This window comes from Citrus clementina, unplaced genomic scaffold (assembly GCF_000493195.1).
Source record: "Citrus clementina cultivar Clemenules unplaced genomic scaffold, Citrus_clementina_v1.0 scaffold_5, whole genome shotgun sequence".
NCBI lineage: Eukaryota > Viridiplantae > Streptophyta > Magnoliopsida > Sapindales > Rutaceae > Citrus > Citrus x clementina.
The window spans coordinates 7237861-7265212 of NW_006262201.1; the positions used below are offsets into that span (position 1 = coordinate 7237861).

At 36.0% G+C, this 27352-nt stretch overlaps 4 protein-coding genes and 1 long non-coding RNA gene across 5 annotated transcripts in view; 1 reads left to right on the forward strand and 4 right to left on the reverse strand.

The window, feature by feature from the left end:
• LOC18041395 (TMV resistance protein N) overlaps positions 1-1400 on the reverse strand; it is a 13209-nt gene extending 11809 nt beyond the window's left edge. Inside the window, exons 1-3 of the mRNA XM_024183422.1 lie at positions 1299-1400; positions 890-1159; positions 10-804 (exon numbers count right to left, since the gene is read on the reverse strand). Coding sequence (XP_024039190.1) covers positions 10-804; positions 890-1159; positions 1299-1400 — 1167 coding nt within the window. The remainder of the gene's footprint in view (positions 1-9; positions 805-889; positions 1160-1298) is intronic.
• A 35-nt stretch (positions 1401-1435) lies between these two features.
• On the reverse strand, positions 1436-9076 carry LOC18041396 (TMV resistance protein N). Its single transcript, XM_024184711.1, has 2 exons — positions 8300-9076; positions 1436-2392 (listed from the first exon to the last, which is right to left on the reverse strand). Exons 1-2 carry the CDS (start codon positions 8803-8805, stop codon positions 1489-1491), a joined length of 1410 nt encoding a protein of 469 aa, XP_024040479.1. The 5' UTR covers positions 8806-9076; the 3' UTR covers positions 1436-1488.
• A 3989-nt stretch (positions 9077-13065) lies between these two features.
• On the forward strand, positions 13066-13534 carry LOC112097650. The gene is made up of 3 exons (XR_002905115.1): positions 13066-13088; positions 13187-13315; positions 13433-13534. It is a non-coding gene; the product is annotated as an uncharacterized LOC112097650 (long non-coding RNA).
• Positions 13535-14052: 518 nt separating this feature from the next.
• Positions 14053-14505, reverse strand: LOC112097838. The gene has a single exon (XM_024183423.1). It carries the CDS (start codon positions 14503-14505, stop codon positions 14053-14055), a length of 453 nt encoding a protein of 150 aa, XP_024039191.1.
• An 8774-nt stretch (positions 14506-23279) lies between these two features.
• Positions 23280-24134, reverse strand: LOC18041397 (TMV resistance protein N). The gene has a single exon (XM_024183424.1). It carries the CDS (start codon positions 24132-24134, stop codon positions 23448-23450), a length of 687 nt encoding a protein of 228 aa, XP_024039192.1. The 3' UTR covers positions 23280-23447.
• Positions 24135-27352: the final 3218 nt, after the last annotated feature.

Genomic DNA, 27352 nt, shown 5'->3' on the forward strand with positions numbered 1-27352 from the left:
GGGTGCTACCTTATCACCCGAGCGGCCTAATTTTGCAGAAGGAGATATTGTTTCAAAAGAAGTACAGTCTTCGGCCCCAACAAAAACTATTTCTGGTGGAAGCTCTGGCAACGATTTAAGATTCCGGCATCTCTCCAAGCAAAAAATTTTAAGCTTTAAAAGTTGGTTTATGCTAGATGGTAGGCTGACAAAATTGTTCCCGCTTAAATCTATTGCTTCTAATGAGAATAAGGAGCCAATATCAAAAGGAATTGCTCCTTCCAAAAGATTGCAGTCACTAAGATCTAAAGTTTGTAGAGAGCTTAAACCAGTGAAACGAGGAAAGGAAAAGCACATGGAATCAGAATTTTTATTTGGCAACAACAACGAAAGGAAGAAATCTGAACTCAAGATTTTGGGGGGTTGTCCTTTACATCCAAGGAGAGAGAATATTTTGAGATTCACCAACTGTACAATGGAGGGTGGTATTTGTCTTATTGCAGTGCCACCTACATCTAGTTCTTCCAAACACTCAACTTCCCCAAAGTCCTGAGGCAATTTCTCTAATTTTAAACATCCACAAAGACACAGTATCTTTAGAGACTTCATAAGACAGACATTTTTTGGAAAGCTGACAAGATTTCTGCAGTCTTTTAAATTCAATAAAATTAGTCTTTTAAGAGTTCCAACACATTGGTGAACCTCGAGCAATCTTGTACAGCCTTCAAGATTCAGCCGCTCAAGATTTGGAACCCCTGTAAAGTCAGGGGTTCTGATAAGGTTACGAGAGTGAATGAGATTCATGGATTTCAACTCCTTCAAAGGCTGCAAGAAACAATAAATAAATTACCAAAAACTTCCTTCAGTGACAATTATGCTGTGTATACTGAATGCAATTCAGAAATGATACCTTTATGCCCTTCCAAAGATATTTGACGCGACTACTACACAGGTTCAACTTAAAAAGTTTTTCTGGTCGGAAACTCACGGGCAAAGAATTAAACGGGTATCCATGCCATTTGAGATACCGCAAATTATTTGAGAGGTATTCAAGATTGCCCGTAGGATAAACATTATTGATTTCAAGTAACCTCAGATTGCTCATGGTTGAAAATGATTTAGCTTCCAATTGCGTCATCTCAGGCACATCAACAATTATAGCTTCAACTACATCTGTTCCCTAATAAATAAAGGAAACAGAAATAAAATTGAAAGGTGAAAATCAATGATCAAAACAGAGAGAAGTTATCTTGAACTATAGTTTTCACTTTTAGTAAGACAATAATGTATGGAATTATGTTCCCTGACAAATATCTTACTATATTTGTTGATAAAACATGATACACATCCTTATAAAGCCATAATCTACTCCATTTGCCGGGCTTGTCACTATGGTGCTCTCGAACAATTTCCCAACCCATTTCTTGTAGCGAATCATGCATCCACAATTTGTTATTTACAATAGTTATCAAGGATTTGTCTAGGAGTTCTCTTATCCCAATATCTGAGTTAAAACCGCAACTGTCTAGTTTTTTCCTGACGCGATCTTCGTCCTTCCCCTTGAAGAAACATGCAAATATCTAAGAATATTTCTTTATCTCTTCTATCAAGTCCATCATAACTTATTCTGAGACCTTTCAAAACTTTTTCATTAGGAGCTTCTTGTAGCCTATTCAAAGCACTTTTCCATTCCTCAACACTTCGACCACACAAAAAGGATCCCAAAACTTCAATTGCTAATGGAAGCCCTCCTGCATAATTGACTACATATTTCGAGAGCTCAACACGGTAATCTGTGGGTTGTTTGCCTTTGGAAACTTTCAAATGAAAGAGTTGGAGAGCTTCAACATAATCCAGTCCTCGAACCTTATACGTATTTGTTACTCCGTGGCTCTTCAGCACATGTTCATCTCTACTTGTAATAATTATTCTACTCCCAAAACCGAACCAATCATGATTTCCAACCAGCGTTTGTAATTGTTCTAATTGATCCACATCATCAAGAATGACAAGGACTCTTTTGCGACATAGCCGCCGTCTAATCAAATTAATTCCTTTATGAACGTCCCATATGATTAAATTTCTTTCCATGAGGACCTCAGAAAGAAGCTGTTCTTGTAAAGGAACCAGACCTCTTGTTACAGAGACTTCTCTAACGTTGGCAAGAAAGCTGCTAGCTTCAAATTGATCTTTTAGCGTATTGTATAAAACTTTAGCAAGCGTAGTTTTTCCAATTCCACCCATTCCACAAATACCAATGAACCGAACATCATCTAATCCTGCTTCTAAATATCCATTCATTTTCTCCATGCGTGACGCTATTCCAACAAGGCCATCAACATCACTTGAGAACGTTGGGTTTAATCTTTTTGATATCTCTTTAACAATGTCTTTGATCAATTCTGATTCATGCCTACGTTGAAGAACAATAAATCCAAACAGGAAACATTAATTTGCCAAAAATAAAGTGCCTAAAATATTTATTGATGCTCAACTCGAGACTCACAAAACAAAAATGTTGCCATAGACCATAATTGATGAAACAGCTTGTAATAGTTTTACTTTTATGAAAAATTTTATGTCTGCGACCAATGAACCCCACTTCAACCCCAACAAAACAAAATTTCCAGGTAAACTTATTATTAATTTAGAATTCGGAATAATTTTATCGGATATTATCATTTTATTATCAAAGTTATTCTGACATATCATGTCAGTACCATGGTTTGTCGAATAGGACATTTTACTACTACACGTTTGCACCGTTATCAATTCACTACTATTCTGTTAAGAACATTAAAAATTTGCTAATGTCATAAGGGCACCAAAGACATTTCTAGCTGTAAGGGCATTAAAGGCATTTTAGGTTGAAGCCTAAACATTGCATTTTTGGAAAATAATTAAAGATTAAAGAATTAAAAAATTAAACCCTAAGATCGTTATTGTTGACTTCTTTTTTAAAGCTTAAATTACAAAGGGTAAAATTGTCTTTTAAACTCTTGGGGGTAAAATCGACTTTTAACTCAATTTCTGTTAAACATTAATGTTTTCTTAACGGAATAGTAGCGAATTGATAACGGCACAAATGTTTGGTAGTAAAATGTACTTTTCGGCAAACCAAGGTACTGACATGATATGTCATAATAACTCTGGTAGTTAAATGATAATTTCCCTAATTTTATTATTATTTTAATTTTTCTTTATTCTCATCTGAAATTGAGGTAAGATTGGAGTGAGCTCTCTCTTACTGAACATCTAAAATTTGAAGTATCTGTGTTGTTATTAGTTCAACTTTACTTTGCGAGGTTGAGGTGGCTCTCTGTCACCACTCTACTTTTACAATTGTGCTTTTTCTAATGACACATTCATGATTAGGAGAAATTTTACAATACATCAAAGGTATCATGTCAACAATATAACAAACAAATGATGTTATGACATGTATTTATTTATTTTAAAAAATCACTTTACAAGTGATATTTACATTATATTTAATTACACATGTCATTCATACATCAATTAGTTGTATTATCTTGATGCATTGTAGAATTTCTTCATGGTTAGACTCAATTGGCTATGATGAGCCCTGGGAATCAAGGCTCATTTGAAACTTTTCCGCCGAGTCTTGAATTAACAGTAGATTTATGATATGGCCTAAATTGAGTCTAAGGGTTATTCTAACTAATAGTTGTTGCTTGGTAGCCAAGGTGCTAAAAGCAAAATATTACAAGCAAACAGATTTCCTCAAGGCAAAAATAGGCTCGAACCCTTCCTACATCTGGAGGAGTATTGTGTGGGGGAGACATGTGCTGCAAAAAGGGATTAGGTGGAGGATAGGAAATGGAGAAAAAATTCAGATTCATTCAAGCAACTGGATTCCTAGGCCCTCAACCTTCAAACCAATCCTAGTACAGTCCTTGCCTACTGAATCTAGAGTCTCAAAGCTTCTTGATCAAAATCTCCAATGGAATGAAACAATGATCAATCAAAACTTTGCAAAGGAAGATGCTGAAATCATAAGGAATATCCCTTTACTGAGAACTCCTCAAGAAGATATGGTGATATGGCATTATGATAAGAAAGGTATATACTCAACAAAGAGTGGCTATCAACTACCTCTCAAAATTAAGTTCTCTGAATCTCCAGCTGGATCTACAAGAGCTCCACAGGGCTGGCAACATATTTGGAGGCTAAACTTACCAGAGAAAATTAAGATCTTTGTGTGGAAAGCTGCAAAGAACCTGCTGCCAACGGCAGAAAATCTGTGGAGAAGGAAAGTGCTTAAGGAACCGACATGCCATTTATGCAAAGCAGGTTGTGAAGATGTTTTCCATGCCTTGATGGAATGCAGAGTGGCTTGGAAAATCTGGAAATGTACTCACTTGGAGAATGAGGTGAAGAGTGTCATTAGAGAAGACATGCTTAGTGTCATGATTGGGGCCATGAATAATTGGGCTAAGTATGAGGTAGATTACGTGGCCACGATTTGGTGGGTTGCTTGGCATGCTAGAAACAAACTCCTTTTTCAAGGGAAAAAGTTAGACCCAATAGGGTCAGTGGCTAGGGGCAAAGCAGTTATGGAAGTGTATCAGGCACAGCAGGTTAAAGAACGGGAGAGCCATGGAAATACAGTAGAGGGAAAGATGCAGATACGGACTCCACCACCAAACAACAAAGTGAAAGTCAATGTTGATGCAGCAGTCAAAGAAGATAGGAAGAGTGCAGGCTTGGGCGTGGTATCAGAAATCATCGAGGGCAAGTGTTAGCAGCAGCAGTGAAAAGCATGAATTTCCAGGGGAACATAGCTATAGCAGAAGCTCATGCTGTCAAGCGGGGTATGGAGGTAGCCAAGGATCTTAGTCTGTCAAGTGTGATTATAGAGACCGACTGCAAAAATGTAGCTGACTTAGCAAACAAGAAAGTTAGCAACAGGACAGAGATTTGGTGGACTATGTCAGACATCCACAAGAGCACACAAGATTTCCAATTGATATCTTTCCAACATGTTCCAAGGAAGTGTAATGATTTTGCCCATTTTTTAGCTAAAAGAGCTTTGTGTAGCTCAGAATCTGTTATCTAGAGAAACAATTTCCCAACTGATGTGTTATGTATAGCTGAAAGTTTAGTTTAATGAAAGGTTTACTTTCTTTTAGAAAAAAAAAAACTAACAGCTGTTGTTACGTGTAATTCTTTGATTTGACTAAGGAGTTAGACATTTTGATAACACATGGCTAATCTAGTCTTTATTGAAAATTTCTCTTTTCTTTAAATATTTTCTCATTTTTCCTAAGAAATTTGTTTATACTTGATTGATTTTAAATTTAGTTATATACAAACTTACTTGTTAGGATAAATGGGAAAATGTTTAAATAAAAGAGATTTTTAATAAAAACAAAAGTCGTCACGTATTGCCAATGTGCTTGTTAGTCAAATCAAAGAATTATAATTTATATTTAACAATAGTTGTAAATTAACATGATCTTGAGTCAAAACATTCCAGACTATGCTATAATAATAGTGTTGCTATTTATCCTGAGTTAAGTCCACAGTCAAATCTCAAAAATGGTTCTTTTGTTATATTTTCTAAACTTATGAAATTGTAAAAAGTCTAATATTTAAAGACTAATACTATTTTAAACTTTTCCTATTAATCCATTGACAACTGAATTTTGCATTCTAGTACCGGGATAACTCTATGTATTCTCCTACATTTATTTTTAAGGTATTCTAGTATTATTATTAACTCAGATCTGCTAAGTCGAGAACAACAAAATGTAAATAATGATAACATTCAACTATTTTTAATATTTTTAATTATAACGTCTTCTAAATTAATCATTCAGGAATGGTATTTTTTATACTATTTCTTGTATTACATCCTTCGTTAAATGCTACTTCTATTCTTCTATTTGTTATAACACTTAGTTTAATACTATAATCTTTATGACTTCCTATTACGACTAGTCTTCTTAAATTATCAACTTGTTTAATATATTCACAAAATGCTTCAATAAAACAATTTTATAAAGTAAAACAAGTATAATTATCTAAAGGCATGCAAGCAAATTTTGATTAAAAAAATTGTTATAAGCAGTTGTTCTTCTCTACTAGATACTCCTAGATTCTTTTATAAACTTTCGTCAAATTTCTTAGATAACAAGTTTTGTCAACAATATTAACCAAATTTGTAAAAAGAAAAAAGTTGAAAAACTATTTTGTAACAGTTCAGAGTATAAAATTAAACTTTTTGATTAAAACTAAAGGTTTTTGAAAAAAACGCTCTCTCTATTTGGGGCATGGAAATCCCAATACAAAACCACCCTTTTTCTTTCGAATGCATATCCTTGAGCTAAAACGGTACTTAGGAGCAAAATTGGGCACTCAAAGGTCCTTTTTTAAGGCTTAGATTTTTCTGAAAACCTAAATTTTGTTCTATAGTCTAATTTTATTCTTTACATATAGAAAACATTCTTTAAATACAAATAAAAGGTAAAAGATTTGCAACATATAAAGTTATTCTTTTATAAACATATAGAAGTCTACAAAAGATTGGGTTTCTTTGTTAGAGAAGAACTAAGTAACTTAGTTGCAATACATTATGCTGAATAAAACTAACTTACTTGTAATGACTTTTAGGAAATTGAACAAGTGCCTTGGAAGTTCTACAAATTGAATTTTGCCACAAGATTTTTTTTTTATATGATCTTATAATCCTCCCTAAAGGAAAACAACTCCTATTTATAGAGTTCCTAAAAGCCTTTATTCTTATCTCTTGCTTTCCAAATGTGTGGACCAAATTCTAGGGAGTTTGGTATCCATTGAGAAAAAGATGTTGTCTTTACGTCCATGCAAAAAAGGTGAGTATCGACAGAATTATCACCGCGACCTTTTCTTTTTAAAGTTGTGCTTTAAAAAGGTAGTGAGTGGACCACTACCGAATCAAGGTTATAACATGTTGTCAAGGTTATGGGCCTCAATACCATCTAAATCGTTGTAGAAGTTTCTACCTTTATCTTCTTCTTCACTTGATAGATCTTTCATAAGAGATTTGTAGGCCTTGATATCTTCTTTGTATTGCTCTCGATAAAAATCTACAAGTTGATAATTTGTGGTCTTTGAAATAAAAGGGATTTCGGGTATATCTTGAAGAGAATATATCTTTTGATTAAAATCTTTAGCAATCAATTTAGAATGACCAGTAAATTCTCAAATCTCAAATTCCCTTGCTATTATTCCAGTTTTCCAATGTCTAATCTACTTGGTTAAAGAATTAGTTGTGTAGATCCAAGGAATATTCAAACCTTTTAAGTTTTCAAGTTCTTTAAAGTTGTTAGATCCCTTAAGAAAAAATATGAGTGTTGGGCTTGAAACTCATAATATACATCTTCCTTGAATCTCCATTCTGGTGCTTTTTATTGGATATAAGCCACCACAAATCATTTTCGTACTGCCATTAGGTTAAGCATGATTGATGCTAATTTTCTTCCTAATGCATCTATCTAGACTGGGTTTCGAACAATGATTTGATTAAGAAAACCAAAATCCAACAATAATTGTGGAGTTAATATTAGTGATTTATCTATGAGTTTTTGTTCTAATGGTTTGTATAGTCCAAGATCATTTCAATATTGCTCTATTGAAGCATTTAGACAATATATTAAACAAGTTAATAATTTAGGAAGACTAATTGTAATAAGAAGTTATATATATTGTAACATTAAACTAAGAGTTAATGAAAGATACAATATAAAAAATAGTGTAGACAATATCTTCCTCAATGATTAATTTAGAAGAAGTTATAATTAAAAATACTATAGATAGTCGAATATTAAGGTTATTTACATTTCACTATTCTCAATTTAACAAATCTAGGTTAACAAAAATACTATAATACCTTAAAAATAAACATAAGATAATACATAAAAATGTCCTATTTATTAGAATCTAAATTCAAGGAGTGGATTAAAAGAAGTTTAATTTGAAATAAGAATAGTCTTAATTTATTAGACATTTCACAGTTCTATAAGAAATTTAAAAAGTATAAAAAAGAAACCAATTCCTTTCAGAAAAGAAAAAGACAAAGAAACCCATTTGGAGTTTGACTCCGGGTAAAAACAGCAGCACTCGTAATAAAAACAATTCAAAATTAATTCTGATAAAAATTTGACTATGTTGTAGCTTCTAAACAGATCAGGTCTCCAGCGATGTGACGTGTGTGTGTTTGTATCAGGCAAATGGTGACACGTCACAACTAAATAAGTAAAAAATTATTAGCGTGAATAAATAATTAAACAATAATAAATAAATTAATGGAAAGAACCTGTCCTGCAAGTGCAATCCAGCGAGACTGGCGACTCTTGTCAAAGCAGCTCTCCATTTTAGCACCTTCTCTTGATTCTCCTTAAACTCCTCTTCATATTTAGCAAACACTCTCTCAAAATCTTCTCCTTTCTGCTTCCGCACATCTGCCGGATCTACGCCGTAAAAGACGGCGAAAACTTTACGATCCTTCTTCTTGTTCCCGCACTCAACAATTTTCGCAAGCTCATCCAAACACCACGGGGAAGAAGCGTAGTTTTTCGATAAGATTACAATCGAAACATTGGATTCTTCAATTGCTTTCGAGAGCTCTGATGAAATCTCGTTTCCTCTCTCCAGTGTTTCGTCGTCCTTAAATGCGACGAATCCGTTGCGAATTAAAGCAGCGTGGAGGTGGTCGGTGAAATTGTTGCGAGTGTCTTCGCCTCTGAAACTCAAAAAGACGTCGTATTTGGTTTGAAGAATTTGATGATGAGTGGAAGAAGACGAAGTATGAGAGGCCGCCATTTCGAAGGCCTTTGGGATCTGTGGCTATTAGAGTTTAGAGAAGCGTTTAAGCAAATGAAAAGATTATAAAATAAAAAGTAAAAAATCTGAAGCGGTGTCGGCGAGTTTTCGACAGCGACGTTGGACTGTCTTAATAATTTGATTTGATAGACCAAATGACGTCCGATGACCGTTTTGAGGATATCATCAATGCAGGGTGTGGACGGCGTGGCACAACGTAAGGGATTACGTGAGTGAATGAAAATATAAATAAATAAAATAGGGAGGGTTTTTGTAATTTAATTTTTTATATTTTAAATTGTGATATAAAATTTGAGTGATTGATTTTATATTATTTAATAATAAATATAAAAAATCAAAATAATATATAATAATATTAATTCATCTATCATTAAATTATATAAAATTAATGACTTAAAATTTATATCAAAATTTAAATAAGTATTCAAAATAATATATAACCCGAGTAAAATTAAAGAAAACGATGAATGTACAATAACGATTTTGTATAACAATTTGAAGTATAACTACGGTGCATCTAATACACTATATATCCGTTATTTTATTATTATTATTAATTTTTTATTATTTTAAATAATTAATCCATTATATATATGTTTTATGCTCTTTTGCCATGTATGCTAAAGAAAATTCAATACATCTAATGTTAAATTACATTCTATTAATGAATAATTTATTCCGGACAACTAAAATTTATTTGAGATGTTAGTTGATGCAACTCAATAAAATTAATAATTTGATAGACTATATTGAAAGAAATTTTAAAATATATCAGAGAATTATCATGTCAGTAATATAATAAATAAAAAATATTATGAATTACATATTTTTGTTTTTGAAAAATTATCATATAAGTAGTGGTTATATTAAATTTCTTCTAGATTAAATAGTTTTAATTAGAGAAAACCCCTGGAGCAATGTTTTCTCTGATGATGTTGGTTTTGATGAGGCAGCCTTTGGCTTTGAAATGCGGCTTACTAGAGCGGTGGGTTTATCTCCACTAATAGTTAAATTAGATTCATTTTGTATGGTTCAATTAATTTTGGATTGACGTAGTACTTGTATTGAGTGTCTGAGTTATTCTAACTTATTTTTTAAGTGAAGCATTTACTCTCTCTAAAGCATTCTTTCAAGTTAGACATATCTAAGGAGTTTGTAATAAAGCAGCGGATTTATTGGGAAATTTACACTAATAACCAAAAAAACTTTGCTTTTTTTCATCTTAACCCCCCAAAAATATTTCTATCAACATTAGCCATTAAACAACATTTGAGTCCAAAATACCCCTCCCTCATCTCTTCCCCAACACTCCCTTTCTCTTATCTCTCCCAAACCGATCCAACTCCCATCATCGGCGGCGACATCAACCCCGTCGGCGGCGGCTCCATCTCTCACCGGCATCCGATCTACGATCCACAACCTTCAACAAAACCTAGGTTAGTCATTTTTCTTATTTTCATTAATTTAAAATGAGATTTTAGAATAATAATAGTTATAGCTTGAGATTGATAATGGTGGTGATGATGTTTGTGGTGGTTGGTGGTGTTTGGGAGTACTGTTTTTGATTTTGGAGTGATTGCGCTTAATTTTGGGGGTGGGGAGGGAGGGGGGCAGGGCGCGCACCGGCGCCCATCGCTGGGCAGCAGCGCGCGCCCATGCGCGGCCTGCGGTCGCACCAAATCTGGTGCGACAGCAGGCGCTGTCGCACCAATTTTTTGGTGCGACAGGCGCGCGCCTGTCGCACCAGCTTTGGTGCGACAGGGCCTGTCGCACGAGTTTTTTGGAGCGACAGGCTTGCCTGTCGCACCAAAAAATTAGAGTTTTTTTTTTACGAGTTAATTTTTTATTTCTGTAAATATAATGTAATAATTTTATAAATATTACAGATACATGGCGAAATCAGAATCACCGGATATTGAAGTAGGCAAGATGTATTTTCGTTATGCTGATCACTTTCCTGGTCGAATTTCGAGCATGTGTATGTTATCTTCGGTCGTAAAAGCTATCGAGGAAAAATTAACAAACCGGCAGTTGAGTATGTTCAAAAAGGATATATTTGGGCATTTCTTGGAGTGTCGAAGTTTTCCATTTAGTGGGGTAATTTTGCATAATCTTTTACTGCGTCAAGTGGCTCATGAAGAAGATAGCCGTGAGGATCAGTTATGGTTTCAAATTGGTAAGCATTTGATTCACTTGTCAATTGTCGAATGGTGCTTGGTTACTGGACTTTCATTTGGTGTTGATACCAATGAAAAAAATGATGAAATGGAGCAGAGGCTACGGAATACGTATTTTGGTGGTGTGCATCGTAAGATTAATGTGAAGCAATTTGATGCCGTATTTAAGGAGTTGAATTTCGAGGAAATAGACGATATGGACGCATTAAAGATTGCGTTGTTTTATTTTGCGGACAGAGTACTAAATGCAAGAAAAAATCACTGTCAAATTAATTTCGATTGGCTTGACCAAGTTGATGATATTCAGTACTTCCGAAAGCGTCCATGGGGTCTATTGTCGTGGGAAATGATTTATGAGAGTCTTGACAATGCACTGTTCGAAAAAGACGAGAAATTTAAGAAGACTCGGTTGAAAAATCCAGATCATAATATTGAAAAATACAATCTTTACGGATTTACGTCTGGGGTGCAGGTGCTTTTTTTTGTTTATTAATAAGTTTTATATTATTAAATATTTGATAGTTGTTTTATTTGATTTTTCACTTTGGTTGTTGTAGGCTTGGATTTATGAAGCAATCGGAGGGTTACCATCAACATGGGTCGTCAAAACGAAGAGTAAGATTCCCCGCATTCTGCAATGGAAGCCTATGGCGTCTTCGAGAATCAACTTTGCGGAGGTTTATTCGTTCTTCAACGACGAATCTCGTCTTGTAAGTAATATGTATTACTTATTTTTTTAACTTTACTAAATTTAAGTTGGGTTTACTTACTTAAATTTTTCAATTAAATTTATGGCAGACGGACGTTTTACAAACTCTTGAGCCAAATTCAAAGGAGAGTAGCAGAAAATATTGGCTCTCTGTGAAGGATTACTTGCCAAGCATTCCAGACTGGGTTCATAAGGTCGGTATACTGTAAGTACAAAAATTTTTTTTATCGAAATTTTTGACTTTTCATTTAGTAATTTTAAATGATACTTTATACAGCACCAACCCTCAATCAACGCGATGCCGTCGGTTACAAGACAATCGGACGAGCATGACGATCATGACGACATACCAAACCCAATACCAGAGCAGCGTCATGACACTTTTGAGCAGCGTCATGACGCTTTTGAGCAGCGTCATGACACTTTTGAGGATGAGGTGGCTGTTGATGACCAGCAGCAAACAGACAACTCTGATGACGCACGGGATTCTGAGGTTATAAATAATATACGATATTTTTCACTTTGGTTGTTATTATTTTTTTATTGTTATTCTAAAGTTTTATTTTTTTCTTTTGTATTAGTCGAGGACAAAGCAGTTTAATGATTACGTACGACGACGGCTGGATAAGATTGATCGTAACGTGTATGAAATAAAGTCAGAATTAAAAGATTTTAAAGAAACCGTTGTTGGCTTCATCGACACATTTTCTAAACGTCCAAATAAGGATTCTCTCACTGCACGCTCGTATGCGGTAAGCTAATTTATATTAAATAATTATGTTCGTTTAACTTTTAATTTGATAATTAATGAAAATTTGTCTACGCCCACGTCATTGGTTAGTTTCTACGGGGATGTTAGTGGGGAGAGCGTGCAGGTGTTCACAGAGGTGCCCACGTCATTGGTTAGTTTCTACGGGGATGTTAGTGGGGAGAGCGTGCAGGTGTTCACAGAGGTGCCTCCGGGCGTTAGTAAGAACGTCCGGAGGTTACCTCGACCCCAAATCATGGAGCATGCGATTGACATGAGTACGAGTGTGGATGTAAATCCGCTGAGAGGATTGGAGGACTCTAGTTGGTTTGCTGAGTTTGATCGATGGTTCACTGGTGATATCAGAGTCCGCCGGAACGTCCAGCACCCGCGGTCATTCTTTCAAATAATTTTGGGGACAGCTTCGATGGGATGGCTAGGCGATGAGGTATTTATATTTTCCTCGTGGTGTATACTGTTGTGTATTTGTGTATAATTTTTTTTTTAAATCGTAATATTTCTGTTTCTCTACAGCATATTCACGAGTATCTCCGCTTGATTAGCGGGAAACAACGGCAGTATCCAAATGCCTTACTCCAACGTGTCACATACGGACACATTTTTTTGGGTAACGTGCCGACAAAACTTACAAATACTATTTAATTTCTTTAATTATTGCCTTTAAGTTTAATTAATTTATGCATTTCTTGGTTATCTATGTACTAGGTGTTCTTGAATCAGTTATGGAATAACGGGAATTGTGCAGTCGATTCAATGGTATTCGACGACCGCTTGAATAGTTATCTGTGTGGGCGACAGCACACAATGTCAAAATCAATGACGGATGTCGATATGGTATGTATTTTATTACATTTCACATGTTCTATAATGAAAATATTCGAGGAGTTGTTTTTTCTTTGTTGTATTTCAATTTCATATATAACGAACATGTTTTTAAATTTTTATATGCAGTTACTCATCCCTGTTAACTTGGACGGCGCGCATTGGGTACTAGCACGAGTTGACTTTCGGAAAAATAAAGTCTGGATTTATGACTCATTACTCACATTTCGCGACGACAAAAGGTACAAGTTAAAATTCAAGCCACTTGAAGTTATATTCCCTCGCTGGTTGGAATATGTTGGCTTCTACAATATACGACCTGAGTTGCGGAGTGAAGACCCGTGGAAAGTTATCGCAGTTAAGAGCGCGCCACAACAAGAGCCTGGAACTGGCGATTGCGGTGTTTTTGTATTGATGGTTACGATGTATTTAATGTTCGGGCTTAGGTTGGAGTTTAACGCTAGTCATGTCGAGTACTTTAGAAAGAAGATTGCGGTTGATATATTTAATGACGATATTATATTGTAGACCTATGTAGTAATTTCAATGTTGAAATTTACATTTTTTTTTAATTTCCGCACTTAATTTTATATAATTTTAATGCCTCACATTTTGAACTTTAAAATAAAATAAAGTTTTATGAATAATAACAATTTTAACCAATGAAATACAAAAAACAATAACAGTTTTAACCAACGTAACACAAAAACAATAATAGTTTTAACCAACGAATAACACACAAAATACAACTAACTTCGAGTCGACGCAATAGGATTCTTACATCGCTTACGATTATGGCCAAGTTCATGACACCGGCCGCATCTTACAGTTCGCCGGTCAACGTCCTCGCCAGCCGAGGGTATTCTGCGCTCTTTACGACGTCCAGGTGGCGGTGCCTCAACTGGTGGGTATACCTGCAGCTCCTGAATTTCATCTGGAACTTCCCAATCAGCCACATCACCAACTGGCTCCACTGGTTGTGCATAAGCCATCGCCAACGATTCTGTAGTGTAAAAGTCCGAGCAAAGGTTAATAAAATCCACCCGGTGTGTTAGACACGCCGCAATTGCATGAGCACACACAAGCTGATCAAGCTGAAACACTCTGCAGGAGCAAGTTCTCTTTTGCAAGTCAACCAACCCTTCCTTAAGCCCACCGCCTATAACTTGAAAGCGATGCGGAGACACCGGCCGAACTATCATTCTTTCAGCTATAGTTCTCCTCTCAGTGACTATTTCATCCGCCCATGTTGTTAGCCGAGTAGTCATGGATTCAGCCACAATTTTTCTATCATAAAACCATTGCTGCAATGTTTTCCTGAAGTGATCAACAAGATGAGTAACAGGAAATTTTCGAGGTTCCCTCATGAAAGCATTAACACTCTCCGCGATGTTGGTGGTAAGAATGCTGTACCTCCTACCTTCAAACTGAGACCTTGCCCAATTACACGTACCGACATTATTTTCTAGGTAATCAGCCGCACCCGAGTGGATCATCCACAACCCTTCAAGTTGTCTCTTAAATTCCTCGTGGCCATATGCTTTTGCTGCATTAATAAAGGCAGGCTCAAATTCATCCCAAAGAGCTTTGGACATTCTAAATTGTGACTTAATGTTACCTTTGACGTGGTAAAAAAAAACGCCATGAGTTGCATTGTGAAATACTTTAAGAACGGCTCTCCTTATGGCAGTGCATCGATCAGAGATAATTACCAACTCAGGTCTATCACCAATCACTCCATGTAACTTCATCATAAACCATTCCCAAGCATCATTATTTTCTGAATCCATGATCCCAATGGCTAACGGATACAATTGATTGTTACCATCAAGACATGTTGCCACGAACATGCTTCCACGATATAATCCCTTCAGATGAGTACCATCTACAGCAATGACAGGCCGAATGTACTGCATAAACCCCTTGATGGAAGATCCGAGTGCTACAAAATAGTACAAGAAATTACCATCTCCATCCTGCTCGAGGTGAGTGACTGTACCCTCATTCGCTGTAGTTAGTACGTGAGAGTATTTAGGGAGCAAGTTGTATGACTCTGCAGGGTTGCCGCGTACTATTTCAAGACCAACTTCTCTCGCCCTATATGCCTGCTGGTATGTTAACTGAACACCGTATTCCTGTTGCATATCTGCTCTTATGTCATTGGGAGTATAAATCCTCTTATCTTGAATATATTTTTCTGTGATAATATGATCGACAACCCGGCTCCTTAGTTGATGACGTCCATCAACCAATACCTCATTATGACAAGTGTGTACATTATCAATTCTCTTCACCACCCAAGGAACATGTTGCTCGTTCGAACTTCTAGTTGCTCGAATACGCCATTTACATGATTCTGAACAACAGTGAGCCTCGAAACGTGTCGTAGTAGACCGTGCAATCTTGAAATCAAACTTATCTCTAAAGGCCACCTTGCGTAGTTGTAATATAAGCTCATTCTTCTCAGCAAATAGCTTACCCACACTGATATCATCTGAGTCACAACTGCTAACAAAGCTTGGAGCAACCATGTTCGAAGGTAAAGTTGGAGCAAGACTTGTAAGGGGGTCAATTCTCCTTCTCGATCGAACCATAGAAGGAATAGGTCTATTGCCTCTGTTATTCATAGGAGTATTGTCTTCACACTCATCCTCATCCTGAAACGACGGAACATTCGAAGGACCGGCTCCTCCATCATCACCATCATTATTGAAACGAGTGCCCCGCCTTGTATTATTAGAAGGTTCTGCACAAACATTATCCCCCTCTGTCTCATTATGAAAATCATCATTGTCCCGAAAATCATTGTTGTGATACGGAGAATATTGTTGCTCCAACGACGTTGTTATTGGAAATACCGTTGCTCCAACATCCTGTAACGTAACGCCATTATCATCAATGTTGTCATAATTATCGTGGATTGGAGAGTAATATTGCTGCAGCGATATTGTCCTTGGCAACACCTCTTCATCATTATCGGGGCCAGACATATTTGCTCTAAACGAAGTTTCTGTATCGACATGTGGCTCAATACCTTCGCTCGGAACTCGAGGTGATGTGGTCACGAATATAGGAATGCATCCAAAATTAGCTACGTCAGATGCCATATGCAACACAACCCTCACCATTTCATCATCACATATATCCATGGGCATTGCACATATACGATATAATGTGTTACTAGACCTCAAAGTTGTCTTCATTGTGATACTATAGTCATTACGATTTATTTTTAACACCTCATATACTCTTGTCAATAACTGATCAAACAGGTAATTTTTTCCAACCAAAAAAGCTCGATTTTTACCATTCACGTACTCCATACAGCCATTCTCTAATGTCTCCCACCAACCATCGTAACACAATTCAAGTACAACTGAATCCATTAAGCCTGAAATTAAAAAAAAATATTTTATTTCAGTCCTAATTAAAATAATACAATTTTAATAAATCTCCAAGAGTGGGTCTCCCACCAACCATCGTAACACAATTCAAGTACAACTGAATCCATTAAGCCTGAAATTAAAAAAAAATATTTCCTGTCGCACCAAGTTTTGCTGCGACAGGCAGCCTGTCGCACCAAGTTTTGCTGCGACAGGCAGCCTGTCGCCAGATTCAGATTCACCCGACTCAGTTCAGTAAGTTCAGAAAATAATTCATACCAGTAAGTGACGTCGATTTGTGTTGAATTTGGATAGATTATGATCGGATATCACTTTTACAGTTGTCTTTTGCGGTCGCCGTTGGCTTATGATTCAAGAATGAAAAGCTGCTTTTGGTTTGGCGAGATGGGAGAAACAATGTTGGTTTTGTTCTGTAAAGAAGGGTAATTTGGGAAGAAAGGCTTGTGTTTGGCTAATGTTGATAGAAAAAAGTTGAGAGGGTTAATTACGAAAATAATAAAATATTAATGGTTATTTTTGTAAATTTCCCGGATTTATTAGCAAAATATTCTATCAATTGTTTAGTTTCTTATGTTTAGTTGGAAGAATTTCAACCGTATCTGTGTTGTTGTCTTTAAGACTAATAGTCCTGATGTTACAAATAATGTAATAAATGAAGTCAAAATCCTCCACCTGCTCTCTGACCAATTGGGTGGGGTTTGGTAATTGGTTGGTCTGATCAGTCATCAGTTTTTGACTTACAGTACGAGTAGTCAATTTTTTTTGTTAACAATAATATGGATGTAAAAGATCAATACCCCACCAAAATCAATTTACAAACAAACAATTAATTACACTACCGCACGTTGCTATTTTATCAACCTTATCGACCCTAATAAAAAATTAATTAATTTTTAAGGATCTCTTAAGTTATATTTTATGTATCTTAAATCCGCTCACTATTTATGTGAGTAAGTGTAAAATATATAAATGTATCTTAAAGTTTACCAATTTTCAAAGCTAAAACCTACTAACACATAAAAATAAAACTTTACCATTTTTTTAATGGCTTTTGCTACCTTACGTTGCTTGTAAGGTACAGCCTCTCACAAGGCTGGTGGGCCCAAGTGGGATCCACATCTGAGTTTGTGAGAGGCTGTACCTTACATGCAACGTAAGGTAGCAGCTCCCTTTTTTAATTTGTAATCGAGTCTAGTAACTTGCACCGATTGTACAAAAATAAAATAATATAATTATCCAATAATTTTCAGTGTCTTATCTGTACAGCTATTTTGCCCGATCATCCCAACGGCAACTTCCTAATGTAATTTATTCCTCGCATTATTTATGGACTGATTTCATTAGAAACTCCAATAGGGCGGGTGGAAATTAGTTAAAAAATAATAATCATTATTATCTCTCAATGATTTGTTTTTTGGTAGGTGTTAATTTGTGGATTTGTCGTCTCCGCGTTTTGTTATCTTATCCTCTTATAAATTAGTTCTCATAAAAAAGGATTAAATTTAAATTATTATATTAAAAATAACATTTTTATTCTGCTTAAATAAAAGATCATCATTGACTTTTTTTAGTAAATTAATAATAACGATGCACATTAATCACTTGAATTTTGAGTTTGGAGAAGGGGAAATAGGGTACATGCGGCATAGGGGCATAATTTCGAATAACAAGGAAAATTAATAATAAATTAGGAAAAAGGAGTGGGTAAACCATTATTAGATCATGATCCTCTCCTTATCTGAACACTCCTGATTTTTTACAGATTTTATGCCACTTATGTTTTAGTGTTAGTGAATTATTAGAATTTAATAAATTTTTTTAATTTATTAACCACCAATCATATTAACAAAATTTGTTCAAATGAAAATAAAATCGATCCTGATCCATCATTATTATCTCATGTTTCAACCCTAGCATAGCTAGGGATGGCAATTGTACCCGCAAATCCGTCCAAACCCATCCGCCAAAACCCGTCCGTTGCGGGTAATTTTACCCGTTGCGGGCGGGTTTAGTATTATAAATTAAAACCCACACATGGATGCGGGTGGGTTTGGTATTAACCTTATATCCGGTGGATACCCGCATGGATATCCACCAAACCCGCAATATTTTTTTCAAATATTTTTAATTTAATTTAAATCTAAAAATGTATAAAGAAAATAATGTCATTAATTAAATTACCAAATAGCCAAAGGCTCAAAGTTGTGTATGTGTGTATGTGGCCTATATCCTATTCTAAAGTCATAATCTAAAGAAAACTAAAGGCATTTTCCTTCGAATTAGTATTTGAAAATATTAATCTTAATTATTATTATAGGCATTGTGTTGGATGGGTGCTTATGGTGGTGAATGAAATGAATATCTTCTCTTGGAGCTTATTTTAAATGATAATATGAAATGTAATTATTATTTTTAGATACTAGTTTGTGTTTTTTAAATGGATTTGTGTAATTTATACTTAAATTTGAGAATTTGTGTTGAATTGATGTGGAAATTTTAATTTTTCATTTACATTATTTAAATATAAAATTGAGTATGTTATATGGAATTTGAGGTTATTATTATAAATTTATATATTAAACATTTGTGATTTTAAATAAGGAAACCCGCAAAAAATCCGCCGAATACCATTGCGGGTTTGGTAATTGTTAAAATCCGCTGCGAGTGGGTTTTTGTAAAAAAATTAAAACTCGCTGCGGGTTGCGGGTGGGTTTGGTAATTTAAATTTTGTGCGGGTTTGGGTTTGGTAATGGCAAACCCGCTGCGGGCGGTGCCCATTGCCATCCCTAAGCACAACCCCTTTTTCAGACTTATTTAGTTATTTTCAATAAAAAAATAGTTTTGATGATGTCATCAATACGCAATAGGGATGGCGCGTGGGCACAATTTATAATTACGTGAATGAATGAAAAAATAAATAAAATAAACGACGTAAACGTGGAAAAATTGTTTTCGAGGGAAAAAAAAGTGAAGAACTTACATGGGGCTTCACTTCATGATGGGAGGCCCATCGAGTTATCACATTCACTTATGATACAAGAATAATGCAAATGGCCGCTGCCAAGTCATCACATTCATTAAATAATTTTTAAAGTTTGTTTTTAATGCTAAAAAATATTAAAAATGAAATTTTCAAATAATAAACACAAAAAATAATTAATGAGAATTTTTTTAATGTGAATAAGTGGTAAAAACTAAAAAATAAATGATATCCTAATTCTTTTGGCTAAATATCAATTTGTTAGTTAGATACTTCAAGTTTATTTCATGTCTCTAATTTTGGTTAGTCTTTTTCATTTGTTAGTTCATTTATTTTAATTTAGTATTCCAACAATTTTGTGGTTAGTGTTCCTACTAAATTCATTCAATAATAATATTTTAGATAAAATTCTAGTAAATTTTATTTCTTATTAGACAATTTCGTAATTTCGGTTAAACTCCCTCACTTATGAGTTCATATGTTTCACTTAATAATTTCACTACCTTTGAGTTGAATGTTCATATTATCTAGGTTAAACTTGTAAGATTTCAATTATTTGGATTAATTACTAAATTTACTTTTTAGAATTTTTTGGTTGAATTCGTCTTAAAGTTCGGTTAAGCTTTCTTAATTGCTTGTAGCAAAGTTTGAGCATGGGGCTTCCATAAATTCAGATCCCGAAATATTAGCGCCAGAAGATAAATCTTCCACGTGGTGTGGGATAGAGATTGCAGTATATAAATCTTTAGTATGAGGATGGAGATCTAAAGCCTCTAATAGTCTACATAATCCTGAACCATGCTCGGCAGAAATAGTCTACATAATTCTGAACCATGCTCGGCAGACCTCTAGGCTAATGTTATGTGTATTCGAACTCTAATAGAATCCGGCTAACTTGGTACCAGATCAAATATCGTTAATTTTTCTGGCACGGCTGAACTTGCAAATAGAACCAAGAACCTCATTGGGTAGCGCCGGTCTGGCTGCATTGCTGCCTTCAAACCACGAAAGGGTAAATAATTTTCTGTTGCCGCTCCGTCATAACCCAAAAGGCCATGGATTCCAAATTGGAGGCCGAAGCTGTTGTCCCTTGTAGACAAAATCTTCCACTTCCGTGTGAATTGGAACAACACCACACATTTTCACCGCAGCGTCCCAAAAATTTTCACCAACGTAAAAAATGTTGAAAGAAGCCTTTGTAAGTACTTGAAAACGCTTTGTTTTAAAAGTCTCCAGGGGCAAATAGGCCAGCCAAAGGTGATCGGACTCGAGGGTTGCGAAACTAGGGATGGCAACGCTGAAGTTGTAATCATCTTCCTTTGCTTCTATTTTACATTGATCTCCATGTAGGACATGTCCGTACAACAAGGGAGAGATAATACCGCACAAACAGCAAATCCTGAGAAATTATGATCCGATCTAAGACCAGAAGCTTGGATTGTTACCGAACCACCAATATTCCAATAACTGAACCACCTTGGAATTTCATTCCCAGGAATAAAAAGATGAAACTGAGAAGAACAATTAGGGAGTTCCTGTAATGTTAAATAATGACCATTAGTAAGCTTGTACACATGTAACAAGCACGGAAATTATTAATAGATAAGCAAAGGAAAAGAAATTCGCTTAAAAACTTCATTGTCATTCATTAGTCACAAGTCTGAATGAAATATCTTCTAATTTCTCTTTCTACGGTCTACCACTCTTTCGGAAGCTCGCTTACAAGTTCCATGTTCCAATTCCTGTGGATATGAAATAAAGATTTAGCTAAGGATAATTTTAGAGAAGCCACTAATCCAAACATATGTATATGTGAACGATCAATAGTTGAGGACTATCCAAGAACCAGACCATATTTTTTACTTTGTACTGGCCAGAGCCAAGTCTTGTCCTAAGCAACTAAGCAGTCACCCAAGGACCTCAACGTAAGACTAAATGGAAATAAAGTATTTTTGTTTCCTATCTCATTTTTGCGTGCAAGTCCTTCTCTTTAAGGGGTAAAAAAATTGGTAGATACCCAAAACCTTCAAAAACCAACATGTTAAACATTTTGATAGTCTAAATGTTATTATAACAACAAACTAACATCCTAGTGCTCAAAACTATCAACTGACAGAGACTAATGAAAGTGAGTTACCACAAGCCATTGTTCCAGCAACATAGCTATCAAGTTGTCTCTACCAACTTGATCCCCAGCCAGCTTGAAGCAATTTGAAAAATTTAGAGCCACGTCAGCGGTCCAGTTTAACTTTGGGTTAATAGATATTGTTTCCAAAGTACAGCCTTCGGCCCCAACAAAAACTATTTCTGGTGGAAGCTCTGGCAACGATTTAAGATTCCGGCATCTCTCCAAGCAAAAAATTTTAAGCTTTAAAAGTTGGTTTATGCTAGATGGTAGGCTGACAAAATTGTTCCCACTTAAATCTATTGCTTCTACTGAGAATAAGGAGCCAATATCAAAAGGAATTGCTCCTTCCAAAAGATTGCAGTCACTAAAATTTAAAGTTTGTAGAGAGCTTAAACCAGTGAAACGAGGAAAGGACAAGCACATGGAATTAGAATTTTTATTTGGCAACCACAACGAAAGGAAGAAACCTGAACTCAAGATTTTTGGGGGTTGTCCTTTACATCCATGGAGAGAGAATATTTTGAGATTCATCAACTGTACAATGGAGGGTGTTATTTGTCTTACTGCAGTGCCACCTACATCTAGTTCTTCCAAACACTCAACTTCCCCCAAGTCCTGAGGCAATTTCTCTAATTTTAAACATCCACAAAGACACAGTATCTTTAGAGACTTCATAAGACAGACATTTTTTGGAAAGCTGACAAGATTTCTGCAGTCTTTTAAATTCAATAAAATTAGTCTTTTAAGAGTTCCAACAGATTGGTGAACCTCGAGCAATCTTGTACAGCCTTCAAGATTCAGTCGCTGAAGATTTGGAACCCCTGTAAAGTCAGGGGTTCTGCTAAGGTTACAAGAGTGACTGCGATTCATGAATTTCAACTCCTTAAAAGGCTGCAAGAAACAATGAATAAATTACCAAGAACTTCCTTCAGTGACTGTTATTTTGTGTATATTGAATGCAATACAGAATTGATACCTTAATGCCCTTCCAAAGATATTTGATGCGACTATTACACAGGTTCAACTTAAAAAGTCTCTGGCCGGAAACTCACAGGCTAAGAATTAAACGGATATCCATGCCATTTGAGATACCGCAAATTATTTGAGAGGTATTCAAGATTGCCCGAAGGATAAACATTGTTGATTTCAAGTAACCTTAGATTGCTCATGGTTGAAAATGATTTAGCTTCCAATTGCGTGATCTCAGGCACATCAACAATTATAGCTTCAAATGCATCTGTTCCCTAATAAATAAAGGAAACAGAAATAAAATTAAAAGGTGAAAATCAATGATCAAAACAGAGAGAAGTTATCTTGAACTATAGTTTTCACTTTTAGTAAGACAATAATGTATGGAATTATGTTCCCTGACAAATATCTTACCATATTTTTTGATAAAACATGATACACATCCTTATAAAGCCATAATCTACTCCATTTGCCAGGCTTTTCCCTATGGTGCTCTCGAACAATTTCCCAACCCATTTCTTGTAGCAAATCATGCATCCACAGTTTGTTATTTACAATAGTTATCAAGGATTTGTCTAGGAGTTCTCTTATCCCAATATCTGAGTTAAAACCGCAACTGTCTAGTTTTTTCCTGACTCGATCTTTGTCCTTCGCCTTGAAGAATCATGCAATATCTAAGAATATCTCTTTATCTCTTCTATCAAGTCCATCGTAACTTATTCTGAGAACTTTCAAAACTTTTTCATTAGGAGCTTCTTGTAGCCTATTCAAAGCACTTTTCCATTCCTCAACACTTCGACGACACAAAAAGGATCCCAAAACTTCAATTGCTAATGGAAGCCCTCCTGCATAATTGACTACATATTTCGAGAGCTCAACACGGTCATCTGTGGGTTGTTTGCCTTTGGAAACTTTCAAATGAAAGAGTTGGAGAGCTTCAACATAATCCAGTCCTCGAACCTTATATATATTTGTTACTCCGTGGCTCTTCAGCACATGTTCATCTCTGCTTGTAATAATTATTCTACTCCCAAAACCGAACCAATCATGATTTCCAGCCAGCGCTTGCAATTGTTCTAATTGATCCACATCGTCAAGAACGACAAGGACTCTTTTGCCACATAGCCGCCATCTAATCAAATTAATTCCTTTATGAACGTCCCATATGATTAAATTTCTTTCCATTAGGACCTCAGAAAGAAGCTGTTCTTGTAAAGGAACCATACCTCTTGTTACAGAGACTTCTCTAACGTTGGCAAGAAAGCTGCTAGCTTCAAATTGATCTTTTAGCGTATTGCATAGTTTTTCCAATTCCACCCATTCCACAAATACCAATGAACCGAACATCATCTAATCCTGCTTCTAAATATCCATTCATTTTCTCCATGCGAGACGCTATTCCAACAAGGCCATCAACATCACTTGGAAACGTTGGGTTTAATCTTTTCGATATCTCTTTAACAATGTCTTTGATCAATTCTGACTCACGCCTACGGTGAAGAACAATATATAAATCAAAACAGGAAATTTTAATTTGCCAAAAGTAAGGTGCCTAAAATATTTATTGATGCTCAACTGTAGACTCACAAAACAAAAATGTTGCCATAGACCATAATTGATGAAACAGCTCGCAATAGTTTTACTTTTATGAAAAATTATGTCTCCGACCAATGAACCCCACTTCAACCCCAACAAAGCATATTTTTCAGGTAAATTTATTATTAATTTAGAATTCGGAATAATTTTATTATTAGTTTAATTTTTATTTATTCTCCTGTGGAATTAAAGTGAGCTCTCTCTTATTACTCATCTAAAATTTAAAGTATTATTGTCATTATTATTATTATTATTATTATTTTTAAAAAGGCAGTTTCGTTATTAGTTCGACTTTTATTTTGTGAGGTTGAGGTAGCTCTGTCACTACTCTACGTTTTACAATTGTGCTTGTCCTTTTTAATAGGATCCCCCTAAGTTACAGTTTTCGTAACTTACAGCCTGCGATTTGACTAACTAACCAATAAAAATCTGCACATGGATAAAAAGAAAGAAATCATAACTGGTTGAAAACGGTCGCAGACGGGGTGACTGAAATAGTCAATCCAAATGATTGACTGTTGCAGCCGGTTGCAATCGATTAAACGACTTCGTTTCACAATCGAATCCCTCACCTCTTAAAATTAAAAAAAACATTGACAAAGAGAAGCTGAAGCTGCATCTCCTCCAACTAGCATCCTACTGAAAGTCCACCACCAAGAGAAGCCGAAGCTACATCTCCTCCAACGACCAACCTACTCAAAATCCACCATCGAATTTTCTACAAACTAGGCTTCAATTAATGCAAATGGACTTGCAAATCAAAGTGGCGCAAGCCGTTCACTTCTTGAATGACAAGACCGAATCATGTAACCGGGTGGCAGCAAATTAGTGGCTCATTTAGTTTCGACAAACCAACGCTGCTTGGGAGGTCGCAACCTCTATCCTCTCCTCCGATCTCCAGTTGTTGCTAGCCAATTTCAAAGCCGAGTTCTTGGCTACTCAAATTCTTAAGAGTTCTTGGCTATTCTCCTACACAATCCCTAAATCATTCCCTCCTCCTTTCTCAGTGATTTTTGCCTTCTCAAACGATGATGAAAGGTGAAACCTTTTGGTCCGGTTACCCATCAATTATCCCTAACCAATTCAGCTGGTTCCCTTTTGTTATTACTGCTGCATAAATTAAACTTCAACCGTTGGATTGAAATTGAAGATATCTAATGGTTGATATTAATCAGACTGTAAGATACATTAAATGCAACTTAGGGATTGCCATTCTAATAACATAGTCATGGTTAGACTCATAATTTGCCATCATGAGTAGGGATGGCAAGCAAACCCGGACCCGGATGAACCCGGATGATCCGGACCGAGTTTAACCCATACCGAATTTACGAAATATCCGGATCCGGATGCATTTTTCTTAACCTGGATGAATCCGGGTCCGATTCTGGGTTTACCTAAACTCGGATTTCCATAACCCGGACCCGCATTTTAATGTTTTTAATTATTTAAATAAATAATTTTTAATTGTTAGTTATAAATATAAGAGCAAAAAGTAAGTGAAAAAACAAAAGCAGCCCTAAAAATCTAAGCCTCACGGGCTCAAACCAGCCGCATCTTTCATCTTCCTCATCCCTTATCATCAAGGCAGCCACCTAGGGATGGCAACCAAACCCGGACCCGGATCGGACCCGGACTGAACCCGGAAAATCCGATCCGGGTTCAACCCGCACCGGATCAATTTTTATGCGGAATCCGGATCGGTTTTTTAGAACCCGCATACTTCCGGGTCCGAATCCGGTTTGAGGTGAACCCGCAAATCCGGAACCCGGATCCGGATATTATTTATTTTAATATTAATTTTTTTAATTATTAAATATAAATAGAAAAAAAAGAAACCTAGCTCTCTCAAATCTCAATCTCTCTCACTCGTTCCTCTCTCGATCTCTCACTCTCTTCAACTTCTCCTCTCAATCTCAATCTCTCTCACCCGTTCGACTGTTCCTCTCTCAATCTCTCTCACCCGTTTCTCACTCAATCTCTCTCACTCTCTCTTCAACTCTCTTGTAATTTCTCTTCTTCAAATCAAATTCTTTGCGGCGTGGCTGTCATCTCCTTCACGGTGTGCTTGCGTTTGTTTCATCACTCATCAGCATCACTTGTCTCATCTCTCACTCTATCACGGCCAGCAAAAGGGGGTGGATTTCGCGGCTGTGTTCTGTGGCCTGTGGGGGTGGATTTCGCGGCTGTGTTTCACGGCCTGTGGGGGTGGATTTCGCAGCTGTGGGGGTGGCCCGTGGGGGTGGATTTCTCGGCTGTTGTATTTGTTTTAAAACATGGATTTGAAGTTATATGTTTTGTATTTGAAATTTTGTTGAACTAAACTAAAGCAATCTGGATTCTGGAAACAATTTGGTTCTGGTTTGTGTAACTGTATTATTTTTTTTTTCATTTTTCCAGCAACTTAAGGAAAGTAATCCGGGTTCAAAACCCGGAATCCGAAAAACTGGATTTTTCCGGGTTGAACCCGGACCGGACCCGGATCGAAAAAAACCGGGTTTAATACGGGTCCGGTAATGAGAATTTGGTGTCCGGGTCCGGATCCGGAATGACTAAACCCGGACCCGGACCCGGAAATTGCCATCCCTACAGCCACCTCCTCTAACCACACCAGCTCTGCAATCTCTAGATGTCTGAAGCTTCTCTGCTTCATCGTCTCTCTTCTCTACTCCAGTTGTTTGTTCGGTAATGGCAGGAGGTACTGTGGTAATTGAGGCTTTGTGAGTCACTTAAGAATGGAAAATTCTTCTTCTGTTTGTTATGAATGCTTTTGTGACTTGTTTTCTTTACTGTTTTAAAAAGGTTGCTTAGTTACTTGAACTGCAGTATGATTGTTGATTTAATGGATTGGTCTTTGCATTTTATTTGTTTTTACCAAGATGTAACGTGCTGAAGATATTGATTTTGAGGAAAAAATCCAGGTTTAGAACCCGTAATCCGGGAATCCGGACTTTTCCGGGTTTAACCCGGAT

What these genes read in the sequence shown, in the direction of transcription:
- LOC18041396 (XM_024184711.1), bottom strand. Translation starts at nt 8,805, where the DNA reads ATGGCGGCCTCTCATACTTCGTCTTCTTCCACTCATCATCAAATTCTT. An exon ending in GGATTGCACTTGCAGGACAG is followed by an intron (nt 2,393 to 8,299) that starts GTTCTTTCCATT and finishes TCTTCAACGTAG; the next exon opens with GCATGAATCAGAATTGATCA.
- LOC18041397 (XM_024183424.1), bottom strand. Translation starts at nt 24,134, where the DNA reads ATGATGTTCGGTTCATTGGTATTTGTGGAATGGGTGGAATTGGAAAAA.
- LOC112097838 (XM_024183423.1), bottom strand. Translation starts at nt 14,505, where the DNA reads ATGATAGTTCGGCCGGTGTCTCCGCATCGCTTTCAAGTTATAGGCGGT.